Below are 25953 nucleotides of genomic sequence, written 5' to 3'. Positions count from 1 at the left end.
TTTTCTCTCCCGCAGGGTTATAAAATGGATGACCTGTTGACATCCTATGTGCAGCTGCTAATGAATGCTGTGAACAAGCAGAGGAATCCCCGTCTCCCTGCCTGAGGGGAGAAGCCTCTGATTCATACCTGTGCCAAACTGCCTCCATTTCATATCTGAAAAGAAGACCCATTTAACACTGGTCCTGCCAATTAATCCTCTGATCACACCTGTCCCGCTGCGAGCCACGCTGGGGAAGGACGGATGAGACATGCCAACATTTTACACTTTCCTATCCTAGACTTGAGGGACAAATTCAGTACAGATTATAACCATTGCAGCAAGTTTTGCTGGATTTCAGCCTCAGCACAGCACTAATGAATACATGAAAAAGCAGTCTGAAAACCTCTTCAGCGATATTATGGTGTCCTCCATGCTACCCCACCCACTCACCCCACCCACTCCTTCCCCCGGGGACAGAAGGGAATGCTATTCAGTATACTCTCACCAGCTATACAAGCTTCCCGTCTCTGGCAAAGAGGGAGGAAACGGGACTCTTTTGGCATAATGGAGAGACTCCACGGATGGAGAAAAAGGCAAAACATTTCAGCCAAGTGTTCAATGGTAAGAAAACTGGGGAAAGCTCTTGAGCGGAGGTGCTGCTTTCCTTCAGTCGTCTAGCATGTCGAATACTTGCTGCCAGTCGCCGTCACAGCCACCCTATTCTGCTGGTGTGGGAGAAGCAGCATTGCTCCTGGACACTTCTGCCTGGTAACCCAGGGGCTTTGCAGAAGGGAAGAACCATCTGTGCTCCCACATGGTTATTGTCTCCTGCCTTCGATACGCTGTGAGCTAGTGCGCTTCCTTTTGCGCCCCCTTTGATAACTGCACCTGGGTGTTCTCCCCCCCCCCCGCCTTCCTTTCTCCCAAGGAACAGGGGCCCCCTCTGATTTGGGCTATTATAAAGGGCTGAATCTGCAACCCTTCACAGATAACACATACTGACACAGATCATCTATAAGTGCTGCTCAGCGGGAGTCAGAATTGCACAGGGTCGAGCCTTTACCATACAGTCCTCTTCTGAAAGAGCCATTTTCCTGCTCTATAGCAGTGCCCCAGCACAGAGTTATGCAGACATTCTTTCAGGAGACAGAATGTCAATTGCTTCATTTGATTGGCTTTCATTTCTCTTGATCTTTTCCCTACTTCCTGTTTGGCAGACGGCTTCGCTTGATTCAGAGCTAGTTCGTCACATGCTCCTCCACAGACACACAACGCCCGTCAGCAAGAGAGAACTTTCTCTCAGTAAGAGCTGCTCTTGCCATTACATTAGAAGAGCAAACACCTGTCCTTCCCAAATCAGAAGATTCCTCCGGTGACCACAGTAGCATGTGGTGCTTTTAGTGCATTTACACCAAGTTCCTTGAGGCATGGTTTGACAGAACTGGAAAAGCAGTCCTGTTGAATCTCTCGCTCCAGTTTGCCAATGTATGGACAATGGGCTTCGTTGTCCCTTGGATGTGCGTGTGTGCAATGTGGCCATTAACGGGGGCGGGGGGGTTGTACATGCACTGCATGGAGAACAGGACTCAGTGTCTCTGTGCATCTAAATGAGTGCCACTTTTCAGAACAGTTTATCTTTTTGCCACCAGTCAGATATTCTCAGTGCAAATGGCCGTTGCTAGCAGTGGATGCTCTGAGATTACCAATATCAAGGCGTTAATGATGGCATCGTACGTTTGAATTCAGTTTAATTAGAGAGAGTATCTGAGACTTGTTTTGTACTTTTGCTCCGTACTGCAATCTCTGCAGCCAAACTTTTCTGTTCCCATTTTTAAATAAATTGTTGCAGATCGGTGATGGTGATGTATTTTTCTTCCACAAGCCGGGTGAGTGCCCTCCCATTCTCAGTATACTGTGAGCAGCCCCCCGTTGCTTATACTACCTCTGCATTAGCACAGCACCCCACTGACATCCACAGTCCACGCTAGCTGCACAGCATCTGAGACACAGCAGCAGTGCTACCACTGCACTGTCATTGATCAATTCATCACCCTCTAACCCAGGGCTACTCTACATGCGGCCCACAGTGCGGTTTGGATTTACGCGGCCTGTGGGTGGGAACCAAAACAAAAAAGGAGTCAATATAATAGTCGTCTGTTGATTTGCATTTTCGTCGTTAAATTCCTGGAGTGTCATTGCTCATTAAAAGCGCTGTCGTATTGTGGCAATCGAGTAAATGTTGCATTTTATAACTATCAACAGAACTGACTTAAATGGGCCTGCGTGTTGTGCAGTCTTGCCTTAATCTTTGTATTCATGCCCGTCAGTGTGAAATAAGCTATTTGCATATATATAAGCAACCACACTTAAGTTGCAGCCCTTGGCATATGCTGTGAGTATCGTGGCCCCCGGGGCTTCCAAAATTGAGTAGCCCTGGTCTAACCAGCACTGATCAAAAACATTTCAACAACACATTCTTGCATAGACTCACCATCCTGGAGCAAGCCCCAGCACTGTAGCCGCACTGCCTCACCTTCCTCCTCCAAACCTCAGTGCTCTGTAGTGATTAGTCCTCCAGCCAGGCCACACTGAGTCTCACCCCTTCTGGGGTCACAAAGTGCAAACTCACAAGAGAGGAATGGAAATCCTCAGCTCAGTCTTCCACAGATTCTTCGCTCACCTCCCGGGCTCTGCAGAGTTCTTCACTCGATCACTGAGCATGGCTGTCCAGGGCTTTCTCCCTGGAGGCCCAACTTTCCACAAGCTGTTAACCCTCAGGGCGTTTCCCTAGAGTTTCTCTCTGATCCCAAGCCTGCTTTAGGAGTCTCCATCTCTTAACTGCCCTCTCCCCTCAGGGACAATCCCATGTTAGACACCTCCTGCAGGACCCTCTTTGGTTCCTTTCCCAGAGAGGAAGTTCCCAACTACCTCCCTCCTGGCTCTCCTCCCCCTATTGCTCCGCACTCGTCCCTTATATAGGAACCACCCAAGCCCCAGCTGGGTCTAATCCTTAACTACCCGTCTCCCTTTCAGGTGCCACATAGGAGCTAATTGTCACAGCTGTGAGATAGGAATGCAGGTAACCTCTGGAGTTACTGAGTAATTCACTCTGGGTCACATCAGTGGTGCAGATCAAAGGACTCAGGATTGACAGTGCAGAATGCATATGCAATAGTTTGTATATTTTAATTTTTAGTGTGAAGATTTAAATGCATTGCAGTTAACTTTATTACAAGAACATACAGAACCAGTGCAGATTATAATACTTTAGTCCAGCAGTCACAGATTTTGGTTAGACACCACAAACTCTGAAGTACTATAAAACAAGAAATCCACAGTCTGCAGAATCCATGTTGTAGAATAAGGGTGGGCTTGTCTCTTTGGTATTAATACATTTCTTTACTCTTTCTATATAATCCTTAGTGCTGAGGGTGCTTTACAAACTAGGAACTAAACACCTCTTAGAACAACTGCTTTTGTCCCAGGTTTACTTGTGACCCAATGCCTGCCATATGTTTCAAATTAACACTTACCCTCTTCAGCCCCAGACGCCTGCATTGCCCAATACAAAACATTTGTCATGGGAAATTCCAAGCATTGAAGGTTAAACAATTTTGCTAATGTTGTGTGGATCACTGTGAGGGTAAGGACTGGGATCCAAACTCTAGCGAAAACATTTAGCAGTTGGATTTGCAAGAAGGAAGGAAGTTAAGGAAGTGATTAGTATTTCCCTTGAATATGAGTATGCTGAACATATTGCAGTTGCTAAAAGCATTGCCATCTTCAAGTGTAGCCAGTGAGCATTAGTGATTTGTTTTAAATATGTATATAAATATAGATTTTAAACTGTGAAAGTATACAATGGGCAGCAGCTTTCGGTAAGTAAGACAAGCCTGGCTTTTTGAACCAAATTCATCTCCTTGATGTAACCCCACGAAGGACAATGGAGGTGACAGCAAGAATGAATGAGTCTAGAGCAGGGGTGGGGAACCTTTTTGGGGTCGCAGGTTGCTGACCCCCAGGCAAGTAGAAACTTTGTGTGTTCCAGTCCCACGGTGGGATGGGGGGGAGGGGCTGGAGTGCCAGAATGGGCTGCCCAATGCTGGGAGGGGGGAGCCCCGAGCCTTGGGGGCCAGATACAGGCAAGCCAGGGGCTGCAGGTTCCCCACCCCTGCTCTAGAGCAAAGGAAAATGCCATGCATCCTAGTCTTCAATTTCTTTCTATGGAAGAGTGTCTCCCTGCTGACTCCAGCATTGTGAAGAACACACAAGTCCTAGCAAATCCATCATACTAAAAGACTCTGCCCAAAAGCAGCCCACAGGTCCTATCGCTTCTACTTTCCTTTTCCAGTGGAGTCTGGTGCAGAGAAACGAACGTCTCCAAACTGAGCTGGGATTATTTTCCATAACGTCCTTGATTCCTCAGTCTCTCAAATGTGATTTTGTAACTCCGTAGAAGACCGAGTGCTCTACAGGAAAAACTTAAAAAACCAACAGATAGCCTAGCAGCACCTTAAAGACGAACAAAACCCGTAGATGGTATCATGCGCTTTCATGGGCACGGCCCACGTCTTCATACCATCTACATGTTTTGTTCGTCTTTAAGGTGCTACTAGATGATTTGTTGTTTTTTAAGGTTTTCCTTTAAGTCCCTTCTCCCCAGCCTAATCTACAGAATTCCAAACGTGAGAGATGAAGTAAGAGTCCTCGCCGCATTGCTTCTCATAGTACAATGGTACTCGTGGGCATCTCTACAGGCAAATGTTTACCCATCGCCAATCTCCAATGGGCTCTGCAGGGAACACAGACCACTGACAGGGTTTGAGCTGGTTGAGACGACGATTGCCCAGTAAACTATTCCTGCATATACATAAGCACATATGATGTCAAGTGTCCTATTATGATCTTCCCAGAAATTCTCTTAAACTAGGGTTGGTGAATCAGCTGAAAATCTCCTAATCCCGCATTGGGCTCCTTCCTGTGACCAGGACCTGGGGAAAGGAGCTGCCTGCTCTAAAGGAGGAATCATCATAATGAACTGTGAATGCTCATAGGCCTGAAGTGTCTCGGCGTTAGTCCTTCAACAAACACCAGGGAAAACAAGCACAGTGGACGTGGCCCCAGCAGTGGCTTGAAATGGTGTAGTTCCCTGGGCCCGGACTTGAAGGATGAGCCGAGGGCTAGAGAAAAACAAGTGCTGTCCTCCACTGCTCAAACTGTGACAAAACACATCCTGTCGAGGTTACTGTGGAGGCCGATAGTCATGGTGGAAGACACAGGCTCTATGTTTAGATCACAGCGAGTCCGTTACTTCAGAAGTGCCATAGCTGAGGCAGCGCACAGAAGCTGTTAAAATAGTTATGGTAGCTTGCTACAGCAGAAAGCAGCAGAAGGCAGCTGGTATTAGGAAAGTAGCTAATTAAACAGGAGTCTTGCACGGGGAGCCTTTGTGTTAGCTTTTTCCCCTAACATTTTTACTGTAACTATTTCTAGTGCAGCTTCCCCAGTGGTAGCAACAGTGAACACTCTGGTGTAGAGCAGTCACCAGCATTTCTGCCATGAGGTTGTGAGAGTCTGCTCTGAGCAGGTGACACACATCCCAAACAGCCATCAGATGGTGAACATTTTGGGCCACAGTCAGAACACTGTCCTACAGCTGAAAAGGTCTGTGTGCAAGGCATTTAAGGAGTCCTTGATATTTATGGCTCGTGTTGAACAATCTGCATGTTTCACCATCTGATATTTAAATCACCGTTCTTCCAAATTCCTCAGACTACAGGAGACAGAATTTCAGCTCTGACCAATGGTAGAATGATGCCAGTTAACTACCATGCCCACAACTCTGCCCTGCCCCTCAGCAGCAGCCGAACTCCCCATGCTATCAGCGTTAATTTGCAACTACCTAAGTACAGACAGAGTCAGGGTGAAGCTGGAGGAGGTCCTATTTGTCTGGGGATTGTTTCAGACATTCCCGGGGTGATCCATAGCACGGCAAGTTGCAGTCTGAGGAGAAGAGCGCAGGCAGCAGAACGACAGACCCGTTTAAGCGGAGTTTAAATCCACAGCTTTGGGATGCGATTTCCTGGCAGCCAGTTCAGACAGCTTCTTCAGACGCTTCTTCAGCTCCAGGGGGAATTTCTCGTAGCATTTCTTGCACACAGGCTTCATGTCAAACTCCACAAACTTGTTCCTTCCAAAGAGACACTGAACTGTAAAAAACAGCACTTGCAAGCCATGACCTGATGTTCAGTCATCGGGACACATGGGTCTGCAAGCTCAATTTATTGCAAGTATCAACCCCCTCGTTTCAATAGACGGATGCCAACCTTGCCACGCACGGTCACCAATCAGGATATGAGCAGCACTGATCATGCCAAGCGAGGTGCCCTACTGTGCGAACACAGATCCCCATGGACTGATTACTGGAGAGCAGGTCCACATGCAGGGGTGAAAGTAACTTAAATATCTGACCGGTACTGTTGTATTTCAACTCCCTTTCCCCAGGGGGGTCAGGGCAAGAGGCTGAGGGGGGATGTAACAGGACAGTATCCTTAAGAAAGATAAGTGTGGGATGGAGTGTGGGGGGCTCAGGGCAAGGGATTGGAGTGGGGGGGGGGGACTCAGGGCAGGTGTGGGGGTGCAGGAGTCAGGGACCAGGGCTGGATTCTGGGTCCTCTGTGGCTGCGTTGCCCAAGGAGCCAGCAGCATCTAGTGCCTCATCCCCAGCCAGTCTCTTACCGGTGCCCTGCACTGGGCACACCCACTTACTTTCAGCTTTGTCTGCACGTTTACCAATAATGCCGTGTCCAGCCAGGGAACACTTTGTGGTTGGCTCTTAGCAACACTTCTGCTTGGCTGCTTCCCAAAACGGGGCAGCAGCTTTGCATCGGCACAAGGAAGACATTTCGATTCCTCACACTTCTCCCTGACGGTGCTGCCAAGTGTACCTCAGCCTGCTATGAACGCCCCTTGCTAGGACCAGGGTGAAGGCGTGTTAATTATCCCTCTACGTAGTCACGGGGCTTTCCCTCTGTTGCAGCGTAATGGTGTTCCTGCGCTTGAAATTCCCTGCTCAGCCTCTGAGAAAGGAGAGGACTCAAGCAGCCAGGAACGTCAGGGGAGCACAATCAGATTGAGATCTGGCTGTCCCAATGGTGCCCGCAGCACAATCCAGTCACCGCGTTTATCTGGTTGGCAAACACCAAGCAGTAGAAGCAGAATTTCTCAAGCAGAGTCGGTATCTAGAGCCACTTGGTCTGAGACTTGCCAATTCCTCATCCCCTATTGCCTCGTATTCCCAGACTTCCTGCCATTCAGCTTCCTTCGAGTTTACTGTGGTTCATTCTGCTCCATTAAGCACTGCAATACCCCTCCCTGCAAATGTGCCCAGCCTCCATAATCCAGGACAGGAAAGTCAGAGACACCTGTCTCTGAAATGGGTACATGACAAACTCATTTTATAGACGTCTGAACTAACTTTACCATTATTTCGTAAGTGCTAGTTCTTACAGGTAACATGTAACACTGTCTTAAAGCATGGCCTACACACAGCATGCATTTAACACCCCAGACATTAAACAGCCAGGGTATCTCTGGGGTCCTGCTGGCTGGTGCAACAGCCTGGTCTGTCCAGAGCTGTGTCAGTAATCAAACAGCCCAGCTGGAGCATGGAACGGAGGCTCACTGCAGTGTCATTTTATTATGGAGTGCGATTTGCTAAGCACTGTTATCAGAATGGAAGAATACCGAGTGCAGAACACTTTCCAAATCCAACACAAAACCACCATTTCCTCAAGCCCCTAAGGGCAGAGTCATGTTGGGCCAGCACAGCAGAGCAGGGGTGATATCGGACACTCCGCAACTAGGAAAGGGGAATGTTAGGAGGGAGGCATTAAACACCCAACCATTTGAAAAGGGCTGTTACCTTTCAACAGGCTGCCTTTCTTGGGGAAAGCTGCCCATACCGCAGGAGAGGCTGCATCTCTGCTGCTGCAGGATGCCAGCACTGTTTTCCTGGGCTGCTGAAAGAGTTATCCTAGGTCTGCAAGTATCTACTTACTTCAGTGTGAGCTTGACGTTGCAGGTGGAGCAGGAGAAGCAGTTCACACACCAAGCCTTGTTGAGAGCTGATACCACTGTGCAGAGTAAGAGCACACAACCAGATTATCTAGTCTCAGAGTCTGACCCAATTCAGCAAGGCCAGATGTAAAAAGAAATATTGGTGTCTTGCCTTGCAAGTTCAGGACTGACACGGAATGGGAGAGCGACCCAAAGCAACATGAGAACGGCCATACTGGGTCAGACCAAAGGCCCATCTAGCCCAGTATCCTGTCTACTAACAGTGGCCAATGCCAGATGCCCCAGAGGGAGGGAACACAACAGGTAATCCTCACGTGATCCCTCTCCTGTTATCTATTTCCAGACAAAAAAGAGCCTAGAGACACCATTCCTACCCATCCTGGCTAATAGCCATTGATGGTCCTAACCTCCATGAATCTATCTAGCTCCTTTTTGAACCCTGTTAAAGTCCTAGTCTTCACCTCATCCTCTGGCAAGGAGTTCCACAGGTTGACTTCCTTTTGTTTGTTTTAAACCTACTGCCTATTAATTTCATTTGGTGACCCCTAGCTCTTATATTGTGGGAATAAGTAAATAACTTTTCCTAATTCACTTTTTCCACACCAATCATGATTTTATAGACCTCTATCATATCCCCCCTTAGTCTCCTCTTTTCTAAGCTGAAAAGTTCAAGTCTTTTTAGTCTCTTTGCATATGGGGCCTGTTCCAAACCCCTAATCATTTTTGTTGCCCTTCTCTGAACCTTTTCCAATGCCAATACATCTTTTTTGAGATGAGGTGACCACATCTGTATGCAGTATTCAAGATGTGGGTGCACCATGGTTTTATATAGAGCAATATATGTTTTATATAAGCAAGACAAGAACAAAACTTACCATCCCCCTCAATCACGTGGCTGCAGCTGTAACAGACGTCTCCAAAGAGCTATATTCAGAAGGAATAAAATGGAAACTTATTTTACTGACTACGAAGGTGTCTGCCCTTGCTCCCCAAATCAGACAGCTGGTGCTAACATCAAACTCCTAAGGGATACACCAGCACCCTCAGACTCTTTTACCTCTACTGAATATCATACACTTGCCCATTGCTCTATGGTCATTCAGAACTTGTATCCTCAAATCCTGGAAGCTATTTTGTTGATGCCTCATATTCTTGGTATCTCTGGAACATGAACTCTGAGCTTTGCATGCCTGGGAATCTGGAAGTCCGTGTCTATAGATCACAACCGTGATCAAAAATAAATATCTCCTGATGCTAGACCATAAACATCGAGGCAAACCCAAGAGCACTACCAGACTATTTGTTGTTTTTTATGTTTATTTGAAAAGTGGTAGATATTCAGCCTGTGAAAGCTTTACAAGGGGAATGTAGTATTCTGTCTGATGGAACCGGGCGTAGAATCATGACAGCTCATTGTGTTTTTATGGCAAAGTTACCTTTCGATCATCTCACAGGACAGATCTTTTCTGTGCTTTAGCCAACTAGATGCCATTGCATTTATTGTAATTATAAACAGACTGGTTTCACATGGATTACAGAATATTTTAGATTCTTAACACAAGGTTAGCCAACCGGCTCTGACAGGTTAACACCAATTTTATTTGGTATAATTACAGAAATGTTAATGTGTTTGCCGTGTTATAGCTGCATTGTCCCCAGGATACGAGAGAGGCAAATGTTTGTAAGATAATATTTATATTTGTGTTGGTAAAAGCTCTGCAGCGCTCGAAAGCTTGTCTCGTCCACAGAAGCTGGTCCAGTAAAAGATATTACCTCATCTCAGAATTTAAGGACAATCCAGGGACAGCAATTTTTTCTTTCAGGAGGGACAATCCCTGTCCCCAGTACATTTTCATTCTCTAATCACTGTCGTGTTCCTCGAGTTATACGTGTGAACATACATCTGTGATGGAAACCCTCCCACAGTTTACTGATATTTTTAACGCCCAGCTCCAGATAACACCGCATGTCTGGCTATACATGTGTACATGCGTGTGGGGAAAATGCTGTGTTTAGTTCCTAAATGTCTCTCCAGGAACTTCTTTCTCCCCAGCCCTTCAGCCAAGAGAGGTGCCAGATGAATGGGTGTAGGACAGCGGGGCGTACCTGGTTGTAGTGAGTCTCGCAGTAAGCCAGACCTTTTTTCTCATAGTGGCGGTGCCCCAGAAACGGCTTTTCACATTTGGCACAAACAAAATGCTGCAAAGTAAAGGGCAGTCAGGTCACTGGAGGGGCCTCCGCAGCCACAGCAAGACGACATGCACAGACTCTACCCTCAAAATAAACCAGTGGTGGACACAAGGGTTTCAGATCGTTATACAAACCCAAGAAAAACCTGCAAGGAGAGGATGGTGACATTGGGACACCATGGAATGGTGACGTTGGGACACCAAGGGATGGTGACGTTGGGACACCAAGGGATGGTGACGTTGGGATTGCAACGTTGGGATGCTATGACAATGTAGATGATAGTCTCACAGCAGGGTTAGAATACTGTGCACTCAACTCTAGCTATTCAACAGATTCTACCATTGTTATCATCTGTGGAGCCGTCCTGGACTAAAAATTGCTCTCAAGGTTTGGAAGGTGAGCTGCATGACCCAAGGATCTCTTCATGCCAACTAGCGAAGTGATGTAGAGGGTTACAACAATCTCCCAATTTTAGTATGGACATTCTGGCTCAAAGAAGGTCTTCTGAGCTCTCAAATGAAAGCTGGGTTATGAATATTTTTGTGATGCGTGTACAGGTACTCTGTAAGGAATTGGGTAGAGAGATATATTTTACATGCACACACAAAATACATGCTGAAAGTCTGTGTATGGGAGCTGGACACTAGCAAAAGGTGAAAACAGGTTTTCTGTCAGGCAAGAGTTGTTTATTCATCTCTCTGTTTACATGTTCATTGAATATTGTCTCATTCTCTTCTGGTCATTTATCGCCAGTCAGAACTGAGTGCAAATGAAGGATTTTGCAGAATTCGGAGAACTCTACCAGGAAGAGAGAAACAGTGATGCCTACGGGACTTGGAGAGAGGGAATCCTCTCTAGAGATACACATCAAAGGTTTGTTCCACTATATTTGGGAGGCAAAGAAGAAACCATGGCATCTTTCACAAAGGGAGTAAAAGGACAGCGCTTCTGGTTCACGAAGAGTCTTGGTTGAAAATGTTGAACTTTAGGCAACAGAAGTTTTGGACAAGCACTACTAGTTAGTTAAGTTAGTTACATTTACTCTCTAGAAAGCATGTTATGATTTTACGTTATACATCGCTATTCTCTATTTCTTTGATAAACTTATTTTTATTGTCACTATAAATATATTATCTAAGCAGTGTGGTGTTAAGCAAAGCACTGGCCCCGAGCTGAATCTTACATGCTGGTTTGTACCATTCCTTTGGGAAAAGCAGGCCTGGTAATTCTGGGAGTGTCCCTTGGCTAAGGAGCTGGACACTAAGGTGACTCAGGAGTTGGTGTGAGCCTATTGCTACCTGCAGAGTGAGAGCGAGGTCTGGAAGGCAGCGCTTGTGCTACCAGAAGCTGGTGGTTTCAGAGAACTGATCCACCACAACCAGACTCGGGAGTGCTTCATGCTAAGAGCAGGTGGTGGTCAGGTGCTCACAGTCCGGGTATCCCTGGGGAGTGTCACAACGTTACAGTTTATTACTCCGAGCTGGGAGCAGGGGGGCAGCACAGAGAGGATGTACACAACACCCATGGCAAATGCTATTTTGCAGACCCCAGGATCTTTGCAATGTTATGCAGAAACTTCAAAATAGCTTCCCTGAGAGTAAATTAAACAATGGGACTGCTACTGTGCGATCGAGGAAGCGCAGCTTGAAGAGCTCAAATGCATGTGGTTTCCCAGGTAAAGCTCATCCAAGATGAGCAGAATGTGCATTCAGCCAAAGCAGGGATGGTGGGAATGTCTAACGTTCACCACAACAGCTTCCAACGTGCGTTAGGTTCGGCAGCATGCATTCCACAGGGAGCGTGGCGTGGATCTCACCTCAACGTGCCACTGCTTTCCCAGCGCATTGACCACGCGTCCTTCGATAGGCCTGCGACAGGCCCCACAGATTGGGATGCCCATCTTGTCGTGGCAGGGCAGGCAATAGAGTTCCCCTTTCAGCTCCCTGGCTTCAGCAGTCAGCTCCTTCCTGAAAAGAAGGCAGACAAGTGTTCCTGAAGCAGCATCACTAACCCAAGCCCCAGCCGACACACAATTAAACCTGACACACCAGCTTCCCTCCAGATAGGAACATCTAAGACGAAGCTGTGGAAGAGTGAACTTCAAAGCAAACGTCCATGCTTTGGCCCCATCTATATGATAAACACGGGCACCCTGAGCTATGCTTGGGAGTAGGTCTTTCTGCCCTTGAATGCAAGGAGGAGTTTGGCCACAACCGTGTTTAAAGAGGGTTATTTTTGCAATGTAAACAGGACCTTGGAAAGTGGCTCATTTCCAGGCACTGTTCTCAAACCCGGCAGCCCATGGTACCCTGTAAGCAATGCATGGAGGAAGGAGAATCCGATATAGCCGAGCAGGAGAATTCCAGTTCTTCTATCTTTTTTGATCTTTTACATACAGAACTTCTTGTCTACCACACAACGTAACTGCTGCAACATGTAGCTGATCGCAGAGTCCAGAAATTGGTCGTGCCGATTTTCTTCCACAATTTGATCTGAGGAAGTGGGTCTGGCCCATGAAAGCTCATCATCTAATAAACCATCTTGTTAGTCTTTAAAGTGCTGCACAGTCCTGTCTTTTGTTTCAGCAAGACCAGACTAACACAGCTACCTCCCTATTACTAGTCCAGAAAGGAGTGAGCCGCGCATCTCTCGGGTCTGTCCACAGAGGCTAGGAGATGAGAACGTACCCGCAGTGGGTGCAGTTGAAGTGATCTGGATGGTAGGAGTCACTCCGGAACATCAGAGGCAGCTCATCAATTATCAGGTGGCACTTCTGACAGATATACTTGCCCAGCCCCTTGGCCTTCTCCTGATCGTGGCACTTCCTGCACAGATGCCTGGGGGAGAATTGGAAAAAAGAGCAGCGTTAGTCGATTTCTCTCTAGACGAGGGTCGTGCTCTGCACACTGTTGGTTTGGGTAGCTAGTTTCTGCAACCTTCTCCCAAAGACAGCAGCTAATGTTTTAATCCCACTTTTCTAGAGGATGGCAACCAAACATCATCTGATGGTACTAGTGCCAACCAAGTCTTGTAATGCCACCTGCCCCTTCAGGACACAGTGAGGTATTCCCCAGGCTTCCTTATGTAGCATTTCTTCTCCTCACTATGAGTGTCAACTGCAGTAAAAACAGTAGAAACGATCTGTAAATTGCAAGAGTGCAGTCATCTTACAAACACAAGGAGACTACACATGGGCCCGGATCACTATGCATGAAGTGTCTGTTTTCATAAGCAGCAATAAAGACACATAGAGGGGCGCAAGTCAGAGTAACTAATAAGCGTCTTATCAACACAGCAGTGAGTTTATGTGCACACAACTATGTAAGCATGTCCCTACAAAACCAAAAATAGAGCCCTGGGTGGATGCAAAATTGGTATCCACATCCGCATCTGCAAAAATGATCCACAGATACCTTCATCCACATCCGTAAGTGCGGATACTCGCAAACGTGCAGGGCTCCATCCACAAACGTGGCTGTTTACATAAATCTCTGCACACAATCATCTGACAGCGAGTTTACTCTCACTGCTCCTCCTGATGGCACACTGCTACAGTGCCTCGATCATGGCTGGACTCATTAACCAGGACAAACCAGAGAGCCTTCGAATTACAGTCCTCCTCCTCAAAAGCTCCCTAGAAGTGTGAGGCAAACAAGGGAGTCTGCAGCTCTGTGTTGCAGACCCTTAATATTTTTCAGCCTGCAATAGAGACTCAAGTCCTGACCGGATATGCAGCTGCCATTGCTGGGAGTGAAGTCTGTGACAAAAGGCATAAAACAAACAGCTGTAAAGGTCAGTGCTCCTGTTTAAACAGATGAGGAGGAGCTGTGTCTCATAGGGTGGTCTTTAGTTCCTCCAGCGGCTGGCTCCCAGCTATAGTGTGGTTTGCTGGTGCAGCGGTTTCAACTGAACACAGAGCAGGCCAATGGGGAATAATGGAGGTGCACTCTCCCACCACTGTCCTAGCTCACAACAGCCTCCTGCGCTCCCCCTCGCCCCAGTCACACATACATCCCTGGTTAAGAGTCACGGATATTCCCCCAGACACCATCAGCTCCAGTGAAGAACAGGAAAGGTGGTGCCCTGGCTAATGCAACCGACTGAGTAGGAGTCAGAAGACCTGGGTTCTATTCCAGGCTCTCTCTCAGATATCCCAGGGGACTTTGGGCAAGGCGCTCCACCTCAGGTTTCCCCTCTGTCAAGTGGGGCTGAGAACACTTCCCCATGGTGCCAGGGTGTTGCGAGGCCTCACACATTTATGATCCTCAGCGGGAAAGTGCCTGCACTTGCTGAAAATAGGATTATTATTTTCTCACTTTTTAAGTCCTCTCTTCTATAACAGTCTGGGGCCACTGTCCTCCCAGACGGAGCCACAGGCCCCACCAAAAGCAGACAGCGCCCCATTATAAGAGCGCATGCAGCTGTGCTCATCCCTAGATAAAGGCATCAATTTTATTCAGCACTGTCAAAGGGGGACTAATTATACAGGGCAGGACACTGGGACCCTGCAGCAAGTGTCCTGAAAAAGACCACTCTCATTCAGCTGAATAAGGGGCCTTCAGCCCTTTGCACTGATAAACCATTATCAACCCCTCCCCATACACAAACCCGCTCTGCTGTCCCATAGACCCTCCTCTATTGCAAGCCAAGTGAAGTCTTGGAATCACTGAGCTGTTGCCATAGCAGCCGCCCCTCTCACCCCCAACTCCCACCATTATTGGAATTATCCCATTCTCAAGTGTCCTCTTGTGTCTATTAATACCAGACTCCCCCCCCGCCCCCCGAGAACAGCCCTTTCCACCCCTCTAAAGTAATCACAGAACTCCAAAGAGTCACTGTGAGAGACTGGAGGGTTCTGAGAGGCTTTAATAAGCAGGACAAACACACTGAAATATTCATAAATATAACAGCAGCCGCAGCTCCCTCCTTCCAAGGCTTCAGCTGGAATGAAAACTTCCTTTCATTGCAAGTGTGCCATCTCCTCTCCTCTGTTGTGAGAGCTGATAATGCACTATCAGAGCGAGCAGGACTCTATATAGAGGGGCTCTCTCTTCCACCCTCACTAAGTCCGAAACGGTCTGCTCCTTCTCAATCATCAAACCGCTTTCAGCTTTGACGCTTCCCCTTGATTCGCTGCTGGCATCAGGAGGGGCGCCCAGAGATTTACTCTAGAAGGATTTTACCCTGCACCAGCAGGACTGCGCTGACAAGAGGTAAGAGAACTGGCTTTAGCTGGAAGAATAAGGGATGAACTTTCCTGGTGGCTTTACGTTGTTGCAGCTGAGTCAGTGAGGGAGACAGGAGATGTACAGAGAAGCTAATGCACATAGTGTACAAGTTGTTGAACAAATACAGCCTCTAAAGAATGTCATTATAATCAATCTTGTCTCCTAAATTAAAATAGCTTTCCAAGCTTCTTTTTCAGCCATTACTATAGACAGGCATAGACCACAGACATCATATCCTATGGGCAACAAAGTATTCTCAGCCAGACGCATTCAGCCATAGAGGGAGTTTCATTCAGTATTAAGTTATTTTCTGAGACAGATGCAAGACCCTCCTGCTTGGCAAAGCATTGCCACCATCATCCACACTGATCATGTAAAAGAAACCCAAAGAGCAGAAAACTCTGTGAAGTCCACGAGAGACTCATCGTGCAGGTCTAGCTGGGAAGCACTTAGTTTGTAGCCACAAACCAAGCTAGCTTGATTTCTTATTTGATGAGCTGGAAAGCGTTGTTGTTGTTCTTCATCAAGCCTTTTGTTAGCAAACAGGTAAAGCACTCATTGGAACAGTAATAAGGCTGTGAAAGCCATTATAACTTTCCAAGAAACTATCAATGTAGTGTGGTTGTGGGCATAAAATATGGCTATACGCTCACATTCTAAATGAGTAACTACATGCCTGCTTACAAATCCACTACTGGAGGCCTGGAATAATGGCTAACTCCAGAACAGAGCTCTATTCAGCAAACTATAAATCACGAAATGCTCTCACTCCCCCAGCAGTGCAACTCAAGTGGAATTCTAGGCTTGGGAACCAGACAACTAAAGAATTATTCTGAACCTCCCACACTATAGAACAAACCCCGGAAACTGGGTCATTTTAAAAAGGAGATATGATTTCTAATCAGCTCCAAGCAAAAGCAAGTGTACAGGCTATAGTGACACATTTAGGAGGGATTAGAGAGTTATTCCACTGGGTATCACAAAGGAGAAAAATAAACAAAAAGCCTAACTCAATAATATGCACACTTTATTTTGAATTGGTTTAAAAAAAAAAAAGAAAGAATAATCTGCTAAACCTTCTTCAGGTGTTATTACAAGAGGCACAGAGTAAAGCCATCTCTGGTTTTCCACTGTTCTAGTGTTATTTTGTTTGCTATGAACATTTAAAGCTGCACTTTTTTTAAAATTAGCCTTTTAATTCTCAAAGCCAGTGCAGCAATTAATTCTAGTGACACGTAAATTTCTCCAGAGCTACGCCAGAGCCAAGGATCCCATGATTTTCAAGTCAACAATGAACAACACTAATGGCTACAAAAATATGTTAAAACAGCACCAGACAAACTCTTTGAGGATCATTTGAATTGAGAGCCTAACTGAAAGTTTTATAATCAGAGCCCTGCTTCCTTTCTCCACTGCTTCTGACAAACACAAAATAGTCCCCCGTGCCTAACATATGTAACAGCAGCTTCCCCTGCAGTCCTGTGGTGAAATCCTGGCCCCACAGAAGTCAATAGCGGTTGAACTTCCCTGGTCCGGCACCCTCAGAACCTGACTGGTCCCAGATGAGGGATTTTACCAGATTAAGGGAGATCATTTCTGGCACCCCTCCTCCCTGCTACGTGCTAGGCGGCCCCGCTGGGCAGCCCCTCTGGTCATCAGGCTCCCATCCCTGCTGGGCGGCCCCACCGCTGGGCTCCAAGCTGTCAGCCCTCCCCTGGGACTCTCTGGTCCTGGAATATCCCCAGATCAGTGAGTCCCAGTTTAAAGAAGTTCAACCTGTAGAAGTTTTGCCATTGACTTCATCAGAGCCTGAATTTCATCACTGGTATCTTTGCTACTCTGTCAGATACTGACCAACAAATTGAGCCCAAAGATCGTAGCTCAGTGAACCATGGGAAGTCAGTTCTAATAGAATCTGATCACCACAGAGAATTTTAAGAACATGATAAAAATAGGGAGCAATTTGTTGTCTAGAGGAAGTTTCCACTAAAATGCTGGTCTATGGCAAATGAAATCCCCGTCTGGACTGTATGATGACCCAATCCCAGCCTTTTAGGCTCACATCCATGCAGTGTTTCATTTTTAACAGGCAGTTATAGCTGAATATAAAACAAATGGCTAACCAGTCTAATCTAACTAGTGCCATGTAGTATCATGCCTCCTTACACGTTGATTGTGGATGGAATTATTTAAATAAATGGAGCAGCAGAACAAAGAGCGTACATTCAAAGTGTCACATGAGTATTAATGTGGATGTGCCCTGTCTTTAATAGCCACTAACGGGGCAGGTTTTCCTCCTCCTTTGGTGTAAAGTAGAAGAAATAAGAAAAATACCTTCCAATAAGGATAACAAATCTTTAAGATTCCAATACCACTTTCATTTGGGAACTAAACTCACAAGGTTTTTCCAAAAACACCAGGACCCAGAGCTTCAAAGAGGCAAGATGGGCACATTCCACAAACTATCTTTGCATTTGCACACAGAGGCAAGTCTCCATTTTACACATGGAAATTGCATGCCCACTGTAACATGGCCCATGGAAACAGTGTTCCACTCAACTGCTGCCACAGACTGCCCTCATACTCTCATGTTTATTCTTTCCGTAACAACCAGGAACAAGCACACATCTGGTTGGTGCGCAAAGGAGCCTACATTCCTAAATCCCCAAACTTCCTAACCCAACTGCATAGCATTTCAACACAGAGAAAGAGGGACCCACTGTGGCCAGATGGGAGAATTTAATTCTACCCATTCTCACTTCCGTTGATTTCCATCCTTCTTGTCTGTCAACTAGCGTGGCAGTGGAAGAAATCTGGTTCAGAGTAGGATGTAAAATTTCGATTATTTTGCTAATCGAATAGTTGATGCAATTTGCTTTGACTATTTGATTAGTTGATAAGGGCGCTTCTGCCTTTGAAGTGTAACAACAGGGCTGTTGCTACGTTTCAAAGGTGAAAGCGCTGCAGGGAGCATGGGATTTGGCCCCAGGCTCCACACGGTGCTGCCGCTTGGAAGCACCCCCTCTTCTCCCCCTGCCTTGCTGCCTTTTTCTGATAGAGGCAGCGGGGGAGAGGGGGGAGTGACTAGTCGACTAGTCATTCACATCCCTAGTTCAGAGCACGTCCACTTCTAGCCACCTACCTGAAAGACAGAATCCCAAGAAAACTCCTGTTTCCAGTGTTTGTGTTACTGGACTTGTCTTCACCTGGAGTTTTACCTCTTAAACGTTTCTGAGCAATACTCATAGCTCTGAGTGGAGGTGGGGCAATACCTTCTGCTCCAGTCACTCATCTAAGCTAGGGGGAGAGGCAGATATGCTGGATGGCAGGGGCAGGGTCCAGAGTGACCTGGACACATTAGAGGACTTGGCCAAAAGAAATCTGATGAAGTTCTACAAGGACAAGTGCAGAGTCCTGCACTTGGGACGGAAGAATCCCAAGCATTGTTACAGGCTGGGGACCGACTGGCTAAATAGCAGTTCTGCAGAAACGGACCTGGGGATTACAGTGGATAAGAAGCTGGATATGAGTCAACAGTGTGCCCTTGTAGCCAAAAAGGCTAATGGCATATTATGTTGCATTAGGAGGAGCATTGCCAGCAGATCCAGAGAAGTGATTATTCCCCTTTATTTGGCTCTGGTGAGGCCACACCTGGAGTATTGTGTCCAGTTCTGGGCCCCCCACTATAGAAAGGATGTGGTTGCTTTGGAGAGGGTCCAGCGGAGGGCGACCGAAATGATTAGGGGGCTGGATTGCATGACCTATGAGGAGCGGCTGAGGGATTTGGGTTTGTTTAGTCTGCAGAAGAGAAGAGTGAGGGGGGATTTGATAGCAGCCTTCAATTTCCCGAAGGGAGGTTCCAAAGGGGATGGAGAGAGACTGTTCACAGCAGCCCAGTAACAAAACCAATCAACTCTGGGATTTTCTGATAAGAACAAATTAATTCACACACTTGTTCCCAGGATCCATGCACCGGGAGACATTGCTGCCAGAGGTGGTTATATGAGTTTTCACATAAGGAGCTGGAACTGGGGTCCCAGGGTTGCTATGCTGAGACTGCTCAATTAGGACAAATTGTAAAAAAATGGGGCAGACAATCTCCCAAACTGGTGGTTATTCCAATACTTAGATTCGCCAAAACTAGCAACAAAATAATTTCTGTAATACATTACTGGTTACCCAGAGCTCCAAAGCACAGTTCCCTTAAAGCAAGAGCGGGGAACCTTTTTTTGGGTCGGGGCCGCTGATCAAGAGAAAAATCAGTCAGGGGCCGCGCACAAATGAGAAGCAAAAAAACCCCCCCAAAAGAAAAACAAAAACCTCCCCAGAAACCTTCACTGACATGGCCCCCGACTGAGAAGGAGAAAGACACTCCTCACGTTCCCCTCATATACCGGGGGAGGGGCAGGTTAGTGGATTTTGAGTGCTCCAGCTCAGGGGGGAGGAGCTGGAGCACCATCACAGGCTCCCCAATGCTGGGGGGCAGCCCCGAGCCTCAGGGGCTGGATCCAGGCAAGCAGGGGACCACATCCGGCCCTAGGGCATTAGGTTCCCCACTCCAGCCTTAAAGTAACCCAGCCCTGGGCTTTCTGCCAGGCAACCAAACCACATACGATGAGGATTACTGAAAATCTGGTTGGTTCATCATATAAAAAGCTCTACCAATCCCACATTATTTCCCAAGTCAAAGAATATTTCAGTTCTTACCCAAATGCACACTAATAACCAATTCTTATTAACTAAACTAAGATTTATTTAAAAAAAAAGAAAATTGGTTAAACGATCATTAAACATATAGGTACACACAGAGTTCCTAGGTCATTTTTATAGCATAGATCATAGAATCGTAGGGTTGGAAGAGACCTCAGGAGATCACTGAATCCAGCCCCCTGCCTAAGGCAGGACCAACCCCAACTAAATCATCCCAGCCAGGGCTCTGTCAAGCCGGGACTTGAAAACCTCTAGGGGTGGAGATTCCACCACCTCCCTAGGGAACACATCCCAGTGCTTCACCAGCCTCCTAGGGAAATAGTTTTACCTAATATCCAGCCTAGCCCTCCCCCATTGCAACTTGAGACCATTGCTCCTCATTTTGTCAATTGGTGAGCTTAGAGTTGCAAAGTGTCCTTTCTGGAATCAATTCATTCGGCTAAAGTCCAATGTCCAGATCCAATGCCAACGCTATCCAGAATGGCACTGGAGACCACTATCTTGTGACTCAAACTTTCCCTGACCATGCTTAAGCAGATCTGAGGTCTGAAGAGTTTTTAACAGAGGTTTTTGCAGTCTCCTGACAGCATCCAGTCCTTGAGTGAACAATAGACAATTACTTCAAAAGCCTATTACCTAAGCATTACCAGTAACTAATATAATCTATTAAGCTGTTCATAGACAGTTTACTACAACTTCAAAGAGAAGTACTGACAGAAAATTACTACACCCATGTTTCACTTAAATATTAATACTCCCCTCCGATCTCTGAATCAATAGACAGGATTAATCTGTTCACATGACTGATCTCTAACAAGATATAAGTAAATGCATACAATGAGTACTACCTCTAATTCCCACCGTGCAGGTTTGGATTTCAAAGCTCTAGTCTATTGCAGTGGTGCGCAACCCGTGGGTCACAACCCCAAGGGGGTCGCAGATATCTTCCTGGGGGGTCACAGGCCTGTCCAACTGGCAGCCATGCGGCACTTAGATTCGGCCAGCCAGGGGCTGGGCACAGCAGTGTGACACTTGAATCCAGCCAGCCAATGGCTGGGCCCAGCAGTTGGCAGCCCCCACGGCATAGCACCTAGATTTGGCTGGCCGGGGGCTGGGTCCGGCAGTTGAAGGCAGGTTCGCAGATCAAAAAAGGTTGTGCACTACTGGTCTATTGAACATGGCAATGTTAGTGATTCCTAAGAAACAGCTCTAATTACCATTTATATACCTCTTTAAATGTGTCTTTGCAGGTTGAACTTGGGTTATTTAGCCTGCAAGTTGTTTAACCCTTTCTGGCTCTGTGTCACAGCAAATCGTTAAATCCTAGGACAAGATGTACCAATATTTTCGTATCATGCCGAAATCACTCTCTCTCTCTGAGGGTACGTCTAGACTACATGGCTCCGTCGATGGAGCCATGTAGATTTGTTTTTTTGGCAAAGGCAAATGAAGCCGCGATTTAAATGATCTAAATGAAGCCGCGATTTAAATTTACATGGCTGCTGCGCTGAGCCGACAAACAGCTGATTAGCTGTTTGTCCGCTCAGCGCGCTAGTCTGGACGCTTCCCTGCCGACATCAAAGCCCTTTGTCGGCAGCCCCAGTAAACCTCATCCCACGAGGAATAACGGGGCTGCCGACAAAAGCTTTGATGTCGGCAGGGGAGCGTCCAGACTACCGCGCTGAGCGGACAAACAGCTGATCAGCTGTTTGTCGGCTCAGCGCGGCAGCCATGTAAATTTAAATGAAGCCGCGATCATTTAAATCGCAGCTTCATTTGCCTTTGCCTATCTGTCTAATCTACCCGGCTCCATCGATGGAGCCATGTAGTCTAGACACAGCCTGAGTGTGTAACGCTTGTTTCCCTTTTTCTGATAATCTGGTACATGGGTATTCAGCACCTTTACCACTGGCTAGCTCTCAGAATGTCTTGGAGATAAGTTTACAGCCGGTTGATTGCATTACAGTTTCTTCAACTGACAGGAAAGGCCTGGAAAACCCAGCTGCTCCAGAGGGCTTTATCATTTCAAAGTAGGTCAGACTCTGAGTTTATAAAAAATGGTGCAGTGTCCTTTTAAGTACTAGTCTCAGCAGGGTCAGGGTCAGGAAACATGCTGCCTGATTTCCATGGTGTCTCATCGTTACCAAGGTTCTTTGTAAGATCTGTTTGTTTTTTCCAGGTTCCTGGTTGGTGCCCCAGAGCTGTAGTGAGGAATGAATGACCCAGCAGATCCCTCAAGGCTATTCCTCAACTCCTCCCTGGAAACTGCAGAACAATGTGGCAAAGAGACCCATACAGAGAACATCCTTTTTGCCACTTTTTATCTCCTGGACTTCATCCTGGCTTTTGTTGGCAATACTCTGGCTCTTTGGCTCTTCATCCGGGACCAGAAGTCAGGTACTCCCGCCAATATTTTCCTGATGCATCTTGCTGTGGCTGACCTGTTTTTTGTGCTGGTTCTACCTACCCGGCTGGTATATCACTTTTCTGGCAACCACTGGCCATTTGGAGAGATCCCATGCAGACTCATTGGCTTCCTTTTTTATCTCAACATGTATGCCAGTATCTACTTCCTCATGTGCATCAGTGTCGATCGCTTCCTAGCCATTGTGCACCCTGTGAAATCCATCAAAGTCCGCAGGTCACTCTACGCCCACTTGGCATGTGCCTTTCTTTGGGTTATAGTTGCTGTTGCAATGGCACCTCTGTTGGTCAATGTGCAGACAGCCGAGATGAACAACACGACTGTCTGCCTACAGCTCTACAGAGAGAAGGCCTCACGCCATGCTCTTGTGTCCCTGGCAGTAGCATTCACCTTTCCATTTGTTACTACAGTGACCTGCTACTTACTGATTATCCGCAGCCTAAGGAGTGGGAACAGAGTTGAGAAGCACCTGAAGGAAAAAGCTATTAAGATGATCATCGTTGTTCTAATGATCTTTTTGGTCTGCTTTGTACCTTACCACATCAATCGTTATATTTACATTCTCCATTATGATGGCACCAAGACTTCCTGTGAAACCCAGCGGATCCTGGCACTCAGTAACCGCATCACTTCCTGCCTCACCAGCCTGAATGGTGCCCTTGACCCAGTGATGTACTTCTTTGTGGCCGAGAAGTTCCGCGAGGCCTTGTGCAGCTTGTTTTGTGGCAAGAGGGCTGTAATGTTGCCTCCAAGTTACGAGGGGAAGACAAACGAGAGCTCATTAAGTGCTAAATCTGAATTATGAGCACAAGATCGTATTTGCTGTCACTTCCAGGCACAACACAGCCCAGAGACTCTCTAGAGAGTAAAGGCAAGTGACTCCAAGGACAAAGATGTTACTCCCAGATTCTTGCAAGACAAAGGAGGAGAGTTCAGTCATTTCTATGCAGCTGTGACCAGCAAGGGCCCATCTCCACCAGAAGACTGACTGTAATTTCAATAAGTCACAAAAAGTTCTGAACATGATTGCAAAAGCAGCAGTATCTCTTGCCCAGTCCTGAAGCTGAGGTCTGAATATATAGGGATGGAGGAAGGAAACAAGAATAAAATCAACCCATTATTTCTCCAAACAACAGTTTTCTACTCAGGGCTCTTTCGAGCAAATATTCCCACTGAGCAACAGAACAACTGGAATTCAAGGACTAAGGGAGATCTGTCTCGTTGAACACACATGCCCTCCTCTGAAATCCGGTGCTGAGCCAGCCAGAGAGCTGCAGTCCTGAGATATCAGAGAAGTATAGGGAGAGTGTCTAGATCTAGTGAGAATGTTTGCAGAGAGCTGGGGATATAAGGTATGCCTCTTGAACAGGAGAAAGGGGAAACCTGTGGCTAGAATAAAGGGGAGACATTCTGATTCCCGCGGGAGCTCAAATTATTGTCACCACAGATCCCTTGTCTATTCCCAGGATTTGGGCATGAGCTGTAAACATCAAGCTAGTATTTCAACCTTGGGTTTGTGGGTCAGGGCCTCACGAGCTGTCTGCAGTTACAGACAGAATTTTCTGAACTAACTCTGTGGTGCATCATCCTGTTTGAATGATCAATCACCTCAATAATCTCAGACTAAAATACAAAGGAATGGAAAAGTGTCTCTTGAAAATGAGTGAGGGGAATATTTTCCATTGTTTTGCAAACACTGAACCCTGAAACTCTGAATCTGTTAAAAAATTAGCCAAGAAGAAGAAAAGTAGATATGCTGTGTGCAATCTAATCTGCCAGGGAAAAAACGTAAAGATCTTTTGGGTGTTTTATAATTATTTACATTTTGCCTCGTGCATTTTGTTTGGTCTGAAAAACATTTCATTTGCTATATATGATCACTAACCCAGTTTAGTTTAACTACCCTTACTGCACCCAATGAAACACATCTGGGGAGGCAGGAGAAGATGTGGTATAAAGGGAGAAAAATCCACGAGGTCCTCCAGGAACCGTGCTAAGCCAATCATATTTGCCTCTGAAGTGCTGTAGCACTGATAAGCACTACAAAGCCATACATCAATTTTATTCACATATTCCACCCATGCCATTGGGAAGGGACTCTTATGTCTCTAGGAGTACAGATCCTAAATTATTAAATCAAACAGCTTTTTATCTTGGTTAAGTTTCTGGAATCCTGACTGCTTTCCCAGCCAGTACTCTGCACTGCTCAAAGGCACCGGCCAGAGATGCAAGCCAAGAAGCCAAAAGAGCAATTTATTAACTGGTATTCTGGATGCCAAGAGACTGGTGTTATATGAAAGAGAAGAAATTATGTTCCCTGGTGGACAAGGCGGCACTAATAATCCTCTTTCCCTTTCCCATGTTGATCACCTCAGCTGGGGGAAACCTCAGCCCAATGACTCTCCCAACCTCTGCAGGACAAAGGCAGAATAGCCTGAAGTTAATACACTGTGCTTCAGAATTCAAAGCTATCTGCCAAACTGCCATCGCTCTTTACACCACGATGTGCTGTGGTACCAGTTTTCCAGCCTGTTTGTGTTACTTTTGCCATTCATTTTTTAAACAACAAAACGTTTTGGACATGTTTATACCTGTGTTGCATATAAAATAAATACCTTCAAAAGGGTCAGTGAAGAGATGGTCTTTATATTAACAGAGGCTCCCCCACAGTCGCTTATTAAGTCCAAGATTCCCACTCAATCAGCAAGCAGCCTACACAGACACATCCCCCTTTCTCTCTCACACGCAGGCCAGCATCATGCCTGGAATCGTCTCTCGCCAACCAGCTTGCTGCCCAATCCACAGACTACTGGCATTCTGCCTCCAGGCCCCCTCCTGCCCCCATATTTCACTGGGTGGTCAGTGTCCTGCCCACCGGCTTTCCCTACTCATCTCTCACTTGCCCACCACTTAGTCCTTATTCTGCACCTTTCCATTTTCACCTGACAATGTGTTCCGGTTTTGGTTTTTTGCTAACAGACCTCCTGCCCCCACACCCACAACAGAATGGCAAAGCCCTTGGGGCGCTGCTCTCTCTTACCTGCCAGCATTTTTTACGAAGCCCAGGTCAGCTAGGACCACGTTACAGAGCTCACAACGGAAGCATTCTGGGTGCCAATTATTATTCATTGCCTTGATCACACGTCCAATAATGAACTCACCTTGGAAAGAAAAACAACCCTTAGAGGCAAACAGGAATACATTTCAGCCAGAGTCGTGCCCCAAAATCCACCATCGTTCCTTTTCAATACCACAGTATATTCGGACTCACTGAAAATACCACTTTTTCCCCCACAACAGTTCTGCAAGCACATCCTTCCTAACCACTGCCACAATAAT

At 46.6% G+C, this 25953-nt stretch overlaps 3 protein-coding genes across 9 annotated transcripts in view; 2 read left to right on the top strand and 1 right to left on the bottom strand.

The window, feature by feature from the left end:
- The window catches only part of MYO7B (myosin VIIB), a 92137-nt gene extending 90300 nt beyond the window's left edge, over window positions 1-1837 (top strand). For both annotated transcript variants that reach the window (XM_075937440.2, XM_075937438.2), the window contains exon 49: window positions 16-1837. In XM_075937440.2, coding sequence (XP_075793555.2) covers window positions 16-105 — 90 coding nt within the window. In that variant the 3' untranslated portion in view covers window positions 106-1837. The remainder of the gene's footprint in view (window positions 1-15) is intronic.
- Window positions 1838-3149: 1312 nt separating this feature from the next.
- Window positions 3150-25953, bottom strand: part of LIMS2 (LIM zinc finger domain containing 2) — a 47188-nt gene continuing 24384 nt past the window's right edge. For 5 of the 6 annotated variants that reach the window (XM_075937442.2, XM_075937441.2, XM_075937444.2 and 2 more), the window contains 7 exons: window positions 25655-25775; window positions 12939-13088; window positions 12068-12218; window positions 10168-10260; window positions 8937-8985; window positions 8042-8117; window positions 3150-6172 (listed from right to left, as the gene is read on the bottom strand). In XM_075937442.2, coding sequence (XP_075793557.1) covers window positions 6025-6172; window positions 8042-8117; window positions 8937-8985; window positions 10168-10260; window positions 12068-12218; window positions 12939-13088; window positions 25655-25775 — 788 coding nt within the window. In that variant the 3' untranslated portion in view covers window positions 3150-6024. The remainder of the gene's footprint in view (window positions 6173-8041; window positions 8118-8936; window positions 8986-10167; window positions 10261-12067; window positions 12219-12938; window positions 13089-25654; window positions 25776-25953) is intronic. The other variant, XM_075937445.2, reaches the window with a different exon arrangement.
- On the top strand, window positions 15149-25658 carry GPR17 (G protein-coupled receptor 17). Its single transcript, XM_006131008.5, has 2 exons — window positions 15149-15464; window positions 22369-25658. Exon 2 carries the CDS (start codon window positions 22403-22405, stop codon window positions 23417-23419), a length of 1017 nt encoding a protein of 338 aa, XP_006131070.1. The 5' UTR covers window positions 15149-15464; window positions 22369-22402; the 3' UTR covers window positions 23420-25658.

This window comes from Pelodiscus sinensis, chromosome 10 (assembly GCF_052426305.1).
Source record: "Pelodiscus sinensis isolate ZL-2025 chromosome 10, ASM5242630v1, whole genome shotgun sequence".
Lineage (NCBI taxonomy): Eukaryota > Metazoa > Chordata > Testudines > Trionychidae > Pelodiscus > Pelodiscus sinensis.
The sequence above is the reverse complement of the archived record's forward strand: the minus strand, read 5'-3'. Positions and strand labels throughout refer to the sequence as shown.

What these genes read in the sequence shown, in the direction of transcription:
- GPR17 (XM_006131008.5), top strand. Translation starts at nt 22,403, where the DNA reads ATGAATGACCCAGCAGATCCCTCAAGGCTATTCCTCAACTCCTCCCTG.